This window comes from Notamacropus eugenii, chromosome 1 (genome assembly GCF_028372415.1).
Source record: "Notamacropus eugenii isolate mMacEug1 chromosome 1, mMacEug1.pri_v2, whole genome shotgun sequence".
Lineage (NCBI taxonomy): Eukaryota > Metazoa > Chordata > Mammalia > Diprotodontia > Macropodidae > Notamacropus > Notamacropus eugenii.
Genome location: NC_092872.1, coordinates 185,862,402 through 185,875,210, shown reverse-complemented (window position 1 = coordinate 185,875,210; position 12,809 = coordinate 185,862,402). Strand labels below are relative to the sequence as shown.

The 12,809-nt window shown below is 38.2% G+C and overlaps 1 protein-coding gene across 4 annotated transcripts in view; it reads left to right on the top strand.

Annotated features, from left to right (window-relative positions):
* SORCS1 (sortilin related VPS10 domain containing receptor 1) overlaps positions 1-12,809 on the top strand; it is a 750,254-nt gene that overhangs the window by 562,104 nt on the left and 175,341 nt on the right. For all 4 annotated transcript variants that reach the window (XM_072621765.1, XM_072621775.1, XM_072621754.1 and 1 more), the window contains exon 7: positions 12,058-12,176. In XM_072621765.1, the coding sequence (XP_072477866.1) occupies positions 12,058-12,176 (119 nt within the window). The remainder of the gene's footprint in view (positions 1-12,057; positions 12,177-12,809) is intronic.

Genomic DNA, 12,809 nt, shown 5'->3' with positions numbered 1-12,809 from the left:
TTTGTGAGAGCGTTTATCAAAATCAAACTTTGGGCTGACCAGCTGCTGCTAGAATACCAATATCTTTATATTGTCTCTCCCCTCCTTCCAGTATCTTGATAAATATTTGTTCTTTAATCTCCACCCAAGAAACCCTTTAAATATTTGGAGTGAGAACAGGAAATCTTGATGTATACAGCATATTATTTCAATGTTAAGTCATATACATATAGTATATATTTTTTATATAACGATGGTGTTTTGGCCATAGTACATTGGTTTTTAGCATGTCTGCTTAATGAAAATCCAATCTTTACAGAGATGCTACTGCCAGAAAACAGGAATTAGAGATCATGGTGAAAATCTCTTATGACATCTACTAAATCTCTGATTCTTTCTTAGGGTTTGCTCCTTAGAATTCATCCTGGCCCAATTATAAATTCCCCTGTCCTCTGATTTAAACATTGTGATTAATTACATTTTATATTGTAGCTCCTAAATTTTAGGGGATTTGGAGAATATCCTGCTCCACTCTACACACCCACATTCTGGGGCGATGTGGTGGTCTGTGGTCAGGCAGAATTATTGCTAAGCTTAGTGTCCTTTGAAATAAGTGTATCTTGCAAGCTGCTGTTGTGACAGAGATGCTGCTCTTATTGTGTTCTCTGTCTGCCTAGGGAGGTGTGCTGAAAAGAGCCATCTTAGATATAATCCATCATGGGCAGTATTAGTAGAAGATTTTGATCATATGTATTGGAAGTGACATTCACTATTGGGCCCAGTGTTTATCCAAAGGCAAAATGACAAATGAAAACTGTAAAAATGCCCTGTTCTCTGGGTCAAGGGAAAAAAGGAAGCAAGAAATCTGATTTGAAAATGTGTGAGACAGAAGCATATGCACATATATGAATGTACAATGCTTTTAGTCGTAGATATGTCTATGTAAACGTAAGCATATATGTCAATTCCGAGAATCCTAGCTACATAGCTTGGTCTTTATGTTTTCTTCCTTTGCTCATTTTTTTTTTTTTTTAAATACTGCCTCTCTGGTGAGGAGCCCAGTGGATCTGTAAGTGTTTGAGCAGTGGTGCCAATTATTGCTGGGTAATCATAGGAGACAATTACTCATTCCCATGGACTTTTGCTTGAGTTGAATAATCCTCCCTAAACTTCTCCTGCTGCTAATCTCTTTTGCTTGCTGAGATTCATTGGACCAGCCCTTCAAAGGGGAAGTTTATACCCTGTGGTTTTATTGCCACTTAACATTGGAAGTCCTTATTCGAAAAACATTGCTTACAGTAAAACCCAAGCTGAAATTTCACAAACCAGTCCCTAATGGAAGAAGCTGCTCCTTACTCTTCCTCACATCTCCAAGTACACAAGGGAGTGAATTCAGAAAGTGTCACTCAGTTCCTTCATCTGTTAACCTGTTTTCCATCTTCTATGATATGTGTGTGCCCTTTCATTTGTATGGGAACAGAATTACTGAAGTACTGAGAAGATATATTAGTTATCTCAAGTCTCCTAATTTTTCCATTCATTTAGTTTGGGGTTCTCTAAAAAGTTTCTGTAGTGTATCAGCCTTCAAGGGCCCCCAAGTTCATTTTTATATGCTTCAGTCAGTCAACAGAGATTTATTAAAGGCTTACTGTGTGTCAGGCACTATGTTAAACCCCAGGATAAAATGCAAGCAAAGAGAAAGAGAGGCCTAGTCCTTGAAGGAGCTTTCATTTTAATGGGGAGTGGAGGGTAGACAATACAGAAAAGGGACCTGGAAAGAGGGGAGGATAAAAAGAGAATAAAATACCTGAATAGGGTCACAGTAGTGAAGTCCAGAGGGGGAGTCAGAAGCAGATCTGGGAGAGGAATGACTGGCCCTTTTTCAAAAGGATGTTTCAGGAGTAAATAGAGGGGAGACACAGGTAGAGAGATGTTCCACGGTAAGAATATCATCAAGATTATCAAGATTATCTCTTTGGAGATATCCCATTTCACAATGAAAACAACATGCTCTCTCTCCTTAATCTCCCCCACCCCCAACTCCTACCCCAACACCTTGACAAAAATTAAATACAGTCATTTAGATGTCTGTGGAGGATTTCTTTGCAAGACTTACACCATTCATTCAATATTGATTGAGGGCTGAGAAAGGGCATTAATAGGGGTAAATATTGTTGGGATTTGAGAGCTTAAAATATGAAAACTGACAAGCCCTGGAAAGAAATGAAATTCTTTCATTTTAGAGTTGTTTTTCTTTTTTCTCTAGTTATTTTGTGTATGTGAATCTCCCTTCCTACATAGACTGAACTCCTTGAGAAGAGGGACTGAGTCCCAGGAGACTTTCCCACCTGCTGTATCCACCTGTTCCCTAGTCCAGCTCTATGCTAAGCGCTATCCCATTTCTCTAATAATAATATAATCATAATAGCTAACATTTTTATTTCACTAATTTAAGACTTCCAAAATTCTTTATGGATATTATCATATTTCATCCTCATAGCAACCTTGAGAAATAGGTGCATTTATTATCCCCATTTTATAGATGAGGAAACTGAGGCAGACAGAGGTTGTACCAAGTAGATTGTAAGGTACTTAATATCAAGAGCCTAAGATTTATGGGTCTTATCTCCACACCATCCACCATAAGGTGAGGCACATTGTAGGTGTTCACTAAAAGCTTATCCTTTTGTTGACTAACAAAAGTCTTGTGTGCCTTAAGCCGTTAAACATGGTTCATAATGGGTATCCCCTAGTTAGGTCTATTGCTTTTCATTATTCATATATGAATAGTTTATAACCATGTCTAGTACATAGCATTATTATTATTATCTCCCCCTTCCAAATACTGTCCATCTCCCACCAGATACTTTCATCTTTCTCCTGTTACGCTCTTTTCTTCATCAACAATATTTATTACTAACATTTAATGCAATCATTCTTTTAGGGTTGTGAGTCATTGTAAGGACATTCAGATTCCCTGGGTACTATTAGAGAGGTCAAAGAAAGCAATAGTTTCCTATTTTTTGTTTAACTTTACCCTGTTTGAGGTAGGTTAGAATCACAGAAATTTCAAGTTGTAAGTGACCTAAGTAAGTTGTCATCCAGTCTAAACCATACCTAAAAATAAATCTATCCTTTAATATGCCCAATGTGTGGAGATTGAATATCTAAGGTAAGAAAGAAACCTCATTCTGTCCTAATTAATGAGACATCACTAGATCTAGCTGACCTGTCTCTTGACAGTACTTTTTATCTAACTCCTTCTCCAGTGAACATCACTCCCAGACCTCTTCCTCTTGGTCTGGGTACTGTAATCAAACGAATGCTACCATCCATCCTTTCTGTGGAGGGTGGATTAGTAGATTGACTTATTGTTCCACTCACAATCCTGGTGACTTCATTCACCAAAACATCCCATCCTCACCACTACTCTCCTATAGTTGTTACTGCCATCGCTAAGTCCTTGAGTAAGCGTTAATACTTAGTTCTTATATATGCAGGGCACTGTGCTAAACACTGTGGACACAAGAAAGGTTAAAAAAAAAGAAGAGTCCCTGCCCTCAAGGAGAGTACAGTCTAATGGAGGTCTGAAAGGACTGGAGACACTTAAGTACCAAAAAGATAAATATAAGATAAAATAAAGATAATCAACCCTTGGAAGATACCACCCTTAAGGGGCTTTGGGAAATGTCTTTTTAATCTCTTCAACTACTCTATTGCGCTCACCCTCCGGGGGCCTACACGTGCTGGTCTCTACAATAGAGAAAAATCCAAATCCATAACAAACATTTACTATACTTAATCTTTTATTCTGATAGTATTCTTATAGAAGGTGGGATTTTAACTGAGACTTAAAGGAAACTGGGAAAGTTGGGAGATAGAGATGAGGAGAGAAAGAATTACAAACAAAAGGTAACCAATGAAAATTCAAGAAGTTCCATGCATAACAAACAGTAAGTGCTTAATAAATGCTTTTATTTATTCATTCTTTCACTTATTCATTTTCCTCCTAATGCACCCAGCCCACTTAATTATTAGGAAATTCTTTTCTTACTTGAAGTCATAGTTTGCTACTCTGCAGTTTCTGTCTCTCAGAGTTCTACCCTCCCGGGTAAAACAGGAAAAGTCTAATCTCCTTTCTGTGTGATAACCCTTCTCAGCCCTTCCTGTCTTTCCCATCCCTTCTACCTGCTCTTTTCCAGGCTGACCATCTTCCATTTCTTGAACCAGTTCTTACATGGTCATAGGTTCTTAGACCTGGAAGGGGCAGTGGGAAATAATGAAGTTCATGATCTGGAAATATTTTGAGATTTAGTGCAGCGACATCACTAATGTGGAAATATGTTTTACATTATTGCCCATGTATAACCTATATATTAGATTGCTCACTGTCTTGGGAAGAGGGGGAGGGGAAGGAGGGAGGGAAGGAGAAAAATTTGGAGTTCAAAATCATTCAAAGAATGAATGTTGAAAATTGTCTTTACATGTAATTGGAAGAGATAAAATACTATTAAATTGGGGAGGGGGAAGATTTAGTGCTGGAAGGCATCACAAAGATCATTTCATCCAACTTCTAATTTTAGAGAGGGAGAAACTGAAGGCCAGAGAGGTCATTTCACTTCATCAAGGTCACAGGAGTAGATTAGAACCTTAGACTTCTGATTCTTGGAAGAGACTTGTTTGCAAGCTGCAGTGGATGTTACCAAGTCTTAGAACCACCTTTTCCTTTCCCACTCCCCAACACATACATTTTATAACTAGGTTTTGGAGGGAGAAGATGGCATAGTTCAGACTTTTTGACAAGACATTCTCTAGTTCTTGATGATTTGACTAGGCAGTGTGAAATGGAAAACCGAATAAGCAAATTTTCCAATTCAACTTGTACTGCTCTGACCTTTCTGGGCCTCCATGTGCCCATCTCTACAATGGGGGAAAAGCAAAATATTTACCCCACTTTTCCTTTATTAGAATAGATTGTGTATATGTGGCTGGTCTTTGGCAAAACTGCAAGTTTTGCTTTGGTATGGCCAGCCTTTTGAATTTTCACTCCCTTGTGCTTTCCCCACCCACTTATGAATTCTCTGCCCTCATTTTCTTGTTCTACCTTCTCTATCCCCTCTAATCACAGTCTATTCTCTAATATCATCCAATATCACCTTAGCATCATGTGCTCTTTATGCCCTGGGGATATTTACATTTCCAGCCTAATATCTAACTAGAATTAAAAAATTTATGATCTATTAAGAGAATTTCCAGTATAAATAATCTAATTGGGGAGAAGTTGGAAGGGAGGGGATATATGTGGGTCCATTTATAATCACACAATGTTATTCTGGTTTTATTTAGATGCTTGTGAGTTTATCTTACAGCGAAGATGACTCATTTTTCTCATTTGTAACATGAAGGCAGGATGAGAGATATATAATCTCTAAGGTCCCTTCCAACTTCAATGTTCAGTTAATTTGTATGAATCTTAAAGACCATATATATATACCATTAGGGCCATGTATGACGTGTTATGTTTCACTTCTCCCTTGTCAGGAATTGGATACCAACCTGTATAGCACATACATGTGCAAATACCCTGCAGAAGGAAAAAAAAAAAGCATGATGCTCCTGACATATCCTAATCAAAAAGCAGAGTCAGAGAACCTATCCCTCCCTGCCACATATCTAATCAGTTGCTGTGTTTTGTCAATTTTACCTCCACAACAGCTCTTGTATATGCCCTGTTCTACTCACAGACATTACTATAGGTCCGGGCTTCATCCCTGCCTGCCTGGACTACTGCAATACCCTTTTAATAGGGTATCTTCCAGCCAGAGAAGACCAGGGAGTCATGTTTACCAGCAATTTTATACACATGTAGATATACATATATATATGTATATATATATACACATAATATAGCATCTATGTATACTCATATGTGTACATAAGCACATATTGTGTGCACATAAACACATGTATATGTATGTTATTTAGATGTATATTATATGTGTGTATACAATAAGGTGGTGTGCTGGTAAGTATTTAGCAGCCAGTTCATATGTACACACATGCATACACACATGTACACACATACATGTACATACACACATATATGTTTCTATATGTATATGCACACATATATGTATAATATACTCTTAATTTAATTTGTATTATTAATATGTTCTTCATCACTTTCTTAAATCTGAACAATAAATAAAATCATAATTCAAGCCCCAAATTATTGTATTTTCCAATCTATAAGGAATAAATGTTTAAACTGAAAATTTAACAATTGACTCTCACGAACTGGTACAAGATCTGGCTTCAGCAAACTGCTGGGTGTGTTGTTTGTACATACATATGTATAAATATGTGTGTGTGTGTGTATTTTCTGTGACTCCATCTTTCTCTGATTTTTCCTTTCCCTATCTCTTCCTATCTCTCTCATGCATTTTAAATTAAAATATTTATTATAATTACTTTAAATTTGGAAATAAGCTTAATAAACAGATACTAACACATTCCAGAAGTGGCTACATTTAAAAATATTTATTTTTATACAGTATATACATGTACGCATGTATGTATGTATATGTGTGTATTATATGTGCACACACACACACTAAGTGTAGCACTTAATTTTTTGTTTTAATGCAGTGATCTCTGTTGATATCTTTTATTTATTTAAAGCACAGAAGTTTGGAAAATGGACCCCTTCTTAAGCTTGTGAATGCCTCTCTGTGTTCCAAATTACTATGGCTGGCATTAGTGTTAGTAAGTATGTCTTACTAAAAATTCCCCAAAACATTAACAACCAAAACGAGATGCTCCACAAATCACAGAATTTTATATCTGGGAGAGATGTGGAGAATTATTTAAATTCAACTTTATCATTTTATAGGTGAAAAAAATAGACAACAAAAGGGGAAGGTCCATGCACAGGATCACAGAGCTAGCTTGTGGCAAAATTGGGACTAGGGTCTTCACCAGGAATTCTGACATCTGGAGTAGATTCACTTGAGTCTTGAGCTGGAGCCTGAGGAGATGGGAGAGTCACTGCCCTGTTAACAGTCCCATTAAGTGCCGTCTCACCCAGTACTATGCTAGTAAATATTTAAGAACTGTCTGAAAACAAATATACATCTGTATATCTATATCTATATCTATCTATCTATCTATCTATCTATCTATCTATCTATCTATACCTGTGACACACTTTTAAGTCAAATCTGCATAATTAAAAATTTTTGCCATTGCTTTCTTGAGTCTAGACAGTCAATACAACAATAAATCTAGCTTTAGGTGGTGTTTACCCATTTCCTAGATATATATTCACCCTAAAACTTTAACAGTCAGATCTATGGAAAACTGGTTTGAATTGGCTCTTGAACACACTTGCACTTCCTGCAATGGTGTAGGAGGTATGCAGGCCAGGAGAGGTATGCCATGAAAATGGGATCCTGGCTCAGTGGGAGAGGCAATCTGGACCTGGTTGAGGGAGCCAGGATGATCAAAATTAACATGTTATTGGGATGGTATATCAGAAGGTAAATTGATCCTGAAATCTTCTATCCTTAGTGTCTTTGGACACAACGCAAGTTACCCTGTTTTCATTACTACTCTGGTTAAGACCAAAATCTAGGTTTTTGACTCTTTATGTTCAGTGTTCTTCTCTGACCCTACCTAAGTGATTTCTCTCACTAGTTTTCAAGGCAATTTTGGCATCTTTGGGAATATTTTGAAAAAACCTAGAAACACTACAGAAAACATTTTTGCTCCAACATTTCTTTTCCAGTATTGGTATAGATCCCTCCTCCAAAAAAATAAAATAATAAGGGAAAATATATTAAAGCAGTCTCTTGAAATTCCTAATGGGATTGAGGTGGGTTGGGATTGGTTTTTGGGGAGCCAGAATTGGCTTGACTTTCTTTTGCCCCCTTCCTGGATATGCAGCAAAGTTTCTTTAAGGGGAACTGGTTATTACATTATTCAAAGCAGCAGCTGTTGTAGAGGGTGAGAATGCTTGAAAAGAGATGCATAATGTCCTAATTACCTATGGCAAGGAAAACATCTGTGCAGGAAAAGTAATGAAATTAATTCCGAAGCTTAGCAGTTGCATATATTAATTGACGTTAATTAATGCCAAATTACAAGACACTTCCTATGGAATCACAGCATATATCCACAGGAATTGAATATGGAAAGAGTTCATCATACTTAATGCTATTATGATAAGCCCCAAGGGAAATAAGAGTGATTGGTCTCTCATTATGAAGTACGACCAATTACTTTGTATTTCCATTAGGAGGAGAAGGAAACCAAATTGGGAGCACTTTACCATAGGGGCGGCTGTTGAGCTGTTCCCTTACAATGGATCATTTCCCCTCTAACTTCACATTGAGGGAGAAGTGGATGTAGGGTCTGAGCCTTGGGCCTTTTTCACAAGAGCAGCTCAGGGAAATCCCACACCCCGCAACAAGGAGCAATTGTTGCAGGGAAACAAATTTTGGGGACAAGGAAATGGTTTTAACCATTCAGCTCAGTCCCACAAGTAATTATTAAGCACCTGCTAAGTACAAAGTATGGTGCTCATTAGGAATACAGAAACAAGAATGAGAACTCTTTAACCTCAAGTAACTTAGATTCTTGGGGGAACAGGGACAGAGAATGTAGGCATAATGAGGAGGGCTGAAACATATATTCAGATTAAGAAAACAGAAGAGAATTTTAAGAAGGAAAGGACACTAAAAATTAAAGATATGAGGAAAAGCTTTGTAAATCTGATGGTCCCAGTACTGAGCCTTGAAAAAGGAAGCTAAAGGTTACAATAAATCTTTTAAAAAAAAATTTGCCAATTACATATCAAAACCATTTTTAACTTTTTTTTTTTCAGTTTTGAGTTCCAAACTCTACTTGCCCTCCCTCCTTCCTGAGATGGTAAGGGCCTACTCTGTGTTCTAAAGCATAGATAAAGAAAGGGATGCATCCCAGGCATGAGGAAAATTACCTATTTTGCGTGGAAATCTTTGTTAAATCTGCTATACCCTTTCTTACCTTCTGATCCATGGTTTATGATAAAAGAATTCCTTTTTTTAAATTTATTAGGATCATTATGGATGCTTAAATCCTGACTCAGATACTAGCTGTATGACTTTGATCAAGTCATTTAACTTGTCTGGAACTCAAGTTTCCTCATTTCTAAAAGGAGTGGATTGAACTCAATGGATGACCTCTAGGATCCCTTGTAGCTTTACATTTATGAACTTATAATAAATTCTTGTATTATAATGTAATATAATAAAGCAACATGTTGCAGTGGAAAGAGACTTGAAACCAGTAAGATGTTAGTTCAGTCCCCAACTCTGGTTCTCAGTACCTGTACGGCCCTAGGCAACTCACATAATTCCTATTATCCCTATTTCTTTTCCTGCAAATGAGGGATACTAACATATTTAACCTACATCATGGAAGTGCTGCTATTTATCGTAATGTCCTCTAGGTCTCCTGAGGCATATAAGCCAGTTTTCCCCTGATTAAATACTAGAATGTAGCTTTTTAAGTTGCTTTGTTGACTTTTTTTAGTTGTTCTAAATCTTTATTCCAAGTGAGCCTGTCAAACGTCACTGCTCACTGTTTTCATTTTGCCTTATGTAGTTTGGCCCCTTTACACCCTTTCAATTTGCTTCTTCTACTCTGTAGTGGATGTACTTACCAACAGATAAGCAATTTAGCAATAACTGTGTGTGTTCGTCCTTTGTTTTCAAAGAAGACCATGCCACCAGAGAAATGATGACATGACTTGCACTTGACTTTGTTTTGAGTGAGGGAGGGCTGTGCAGGTCACCAGCCTCCCTTCTCCTCCAGAGCCATCTGAATCCAGTGACCAGATATTCATCAGGATGACTGGAGATGACCCAGGATGAGGCAATTGGGGTTAAGTGACTTGCCCAAGGTCACACAGCTAGTGAGTGTCAAGTGTCTGAGGTGAGATTTGACCTCAGGTCCTCCTGACTCCTGCACTGGTGCTCTACCCATTGCACCACCTAGCTGCAATAACTAATCTAAGTTAAGAGGAAGTATAGCCTGAATGGCCACTTGACCTATTTATCTGTGATAAAGGTACATGAATTTGGTGACACTTATTTCCATTGTTGTGGTTTCTTTTTTCTGTGTTCCTGATTTTCAGTTGAGCTCCAGAGAGGTGAGACGTTGCTGTATATAGTATGGATTGTTCAGGTATCATTGAGGAGGTGAAACTGGGAGTCATAAAAGAGAGAATGGTAAAGATCATTGGGCAAAAATCATTTCCAAGACAGGAATATTTAGCATAGGTTCACCATTAAGCTCCATTTAGGGCTGCTTTTGGAAAGAACTAGGCAGTTTTCAGTTGAAAAGTTGATTAGTATGATTCAATTCAACTAATTTTGTTTCAATTCAGTGCAATAATTTTTTGTTACCCTAGGGTGCATAGCATTCTCCTGACCACTAGAGATAAAAGATAAATGAGAAAGAGCTCACACACTTATGAGGTTTGTAGTCTAGAAGGGAATTTCCAGCCTGTATTACAAATTAGAGTCTGATCAGTACTTAGGAGAGCTACAAGGACAGTCAGTGCTATAAAAATTTAGAAGAGGAAAAAAATCATTTGCCACTGGAGAGATCTGGAAAGAAGTCATGGAGGTAAGACATACTTCACAGAGTCTTGAAATCAGAAACTGAGGGCGGTGGAGAATGGGAAGGATCTCCACAGGCCAGGTATACTTAGAAAACTGGATAAAACAGTAGAGACAAAGTCAAGTGTGATTCAATACATAAGTGTTGCAGGGCTTTGGGCAAAGGAATGTCATTGCGTGTAGAGTCTTAAATTGGGCCCCATAAAAAATGAAACTTTTGGTAAATGGAGGAGAAATTCTGGGCCCTGACTTGGGGGTAAGAGTGAAAAAGGAATGGTTTGCTGTGACTAACTGGTTAAATCAGAAGATGATTTCCCCCCCCCCCCCCCCAACCCCACTTCGGGCTTGTAAATAAGTAAGGAGAAAAAGACTGATGAGGCACACACGCATTCTTGTGGAGACACAACAGCGGAAATGTCTTTCAGAAGCTTCTTCTGGGTTGGGTAGAATATATGGGCATGTTTCCCCCTAGTGGCTGGCTTCTAGAGTGCAAGTCATCCCTTCAGTGGCAATGTTCTTGGAAAAGTTTTGTGCAAGTGGAATTTGGAAAGGAAATACAAAGTAAACTCTTTTGTAAAATTAAAGGCTCCCTTGGTGATGTGAATTGCCACCCGATCCTTCTGTTTTGAAAAGTCTGGAATTTCATATAGTTTGAAGTGGAGTACATCATCATATGACACATTTCAGTTACTTACAATCATTTCAGAAAGCAAGGGGTATATGAGTAAAGGGTGGGATTGTGATACTGCTGGTGGTGAGGGTTTCCTGATGTCTTATTTAATGGAACTGTCCAAGTAGAAATGTCCTCATTTTGGCTGCACCTGACACTGAAAGTAGAATTCCAAATGAACCTCAGAATCTTAGTTTGCTCGTTTTCAGAATGTGGGCCATGTTTCTGAAAGTCCCCTTCCCCCTCCTCTTCCCTTTTTGTTACTAAGAGGAAAAGTGGTGTCAACAGACATTCGTTAAAGAAAGTGTGACAGTGATGTAGCAATCGGGTAGGGGCCTTTTTTCCCCTCTGTGTTTAACTAATAGTGAAACAAAGCCTGAAAAAGGGACATATTCATGGAAGAAAACCTGAAATCAACAAAATCTGACTACTTCTGTGTACTCCTATGTTTTTTCTTTACATTCTCATTCATTCTCATTCTCTCTCTCTCTCTCTCTCTCTCTCTCTCTCTCTCTCTCTCTCTCTCTCTCTCTCTCTCTCTCTCTCTCTCATCACCTCACCAAGGGAATAATTACTCCAACCCAAGCACTGTGACAATCTACCAAGGGAAAACAAGAGTAGAAGTAATGAGCTGTAGGTAGAATTGCTGAAGGAGAAGAAGGCAGATTCACAATGAGAATAGAACCCAGGAAATGAATAACTGTTGGTTCTTTTGCTTTTTGTTCATTCCTCCTTCCCTTCCAGATTCCCAGTACTTAACCTGCCGGATGCAGAACTGCACAGAAGGCAACAGAAATAAGCCTTTCCCTGGCTACATTGACCCCGATTCTCTGATTGTCCAGGATGATTACGTTTTTGTTCAGGTGTGTAGCATCCACTTCTACTGATTGGTTTCCAAGAATTTTTTTCCCCACATTTTCCCTTTCTCTGTTCTTTTACCCCCTCACCACACTGAAGGACTCTTTCTAAAAAAAAAGCTTGTGATTTTCCATAAAAGGGACAGAGTTTAGTATGTCAGGTTTCCAAATCATCAGAATGCTAATTAGCTTCTTGTGACTATGCTGGAGGACCTTATCACTATGAGGTCATAGGGGTGCTTCTCACAGGATCAAGAATAGACATCGGGATGATCTGAATCTCCAATCAACCTCCTTATCCTGTATTCCATTGCCAGCTCCCTATTATCATGGAGCTGGCCAGGTATGTCAGTCTCTTGCTATCAGGAGAGCAGCAGACCAATCAGGCTTTCTTCTTTCAAAAAAAAATATTATTTTCTTAGAAAAAAACAGACTGAGGCAGATGCTGTGAAACAGCTAGAGGTGGTAGAAGGGGAGATAGAGACATAGAGAGAGAATGTAATCAACCATTATTGTCATCACTGTCTATTATTAGGATAAGGAGAATTTAGATGAGATGTATTAAGGCAGCTCACCTCAGAGAACAGTTTTTAAAGTTAGGGTTTCATCTGAATGACTACTCGAATCAAAGGGCAAGGA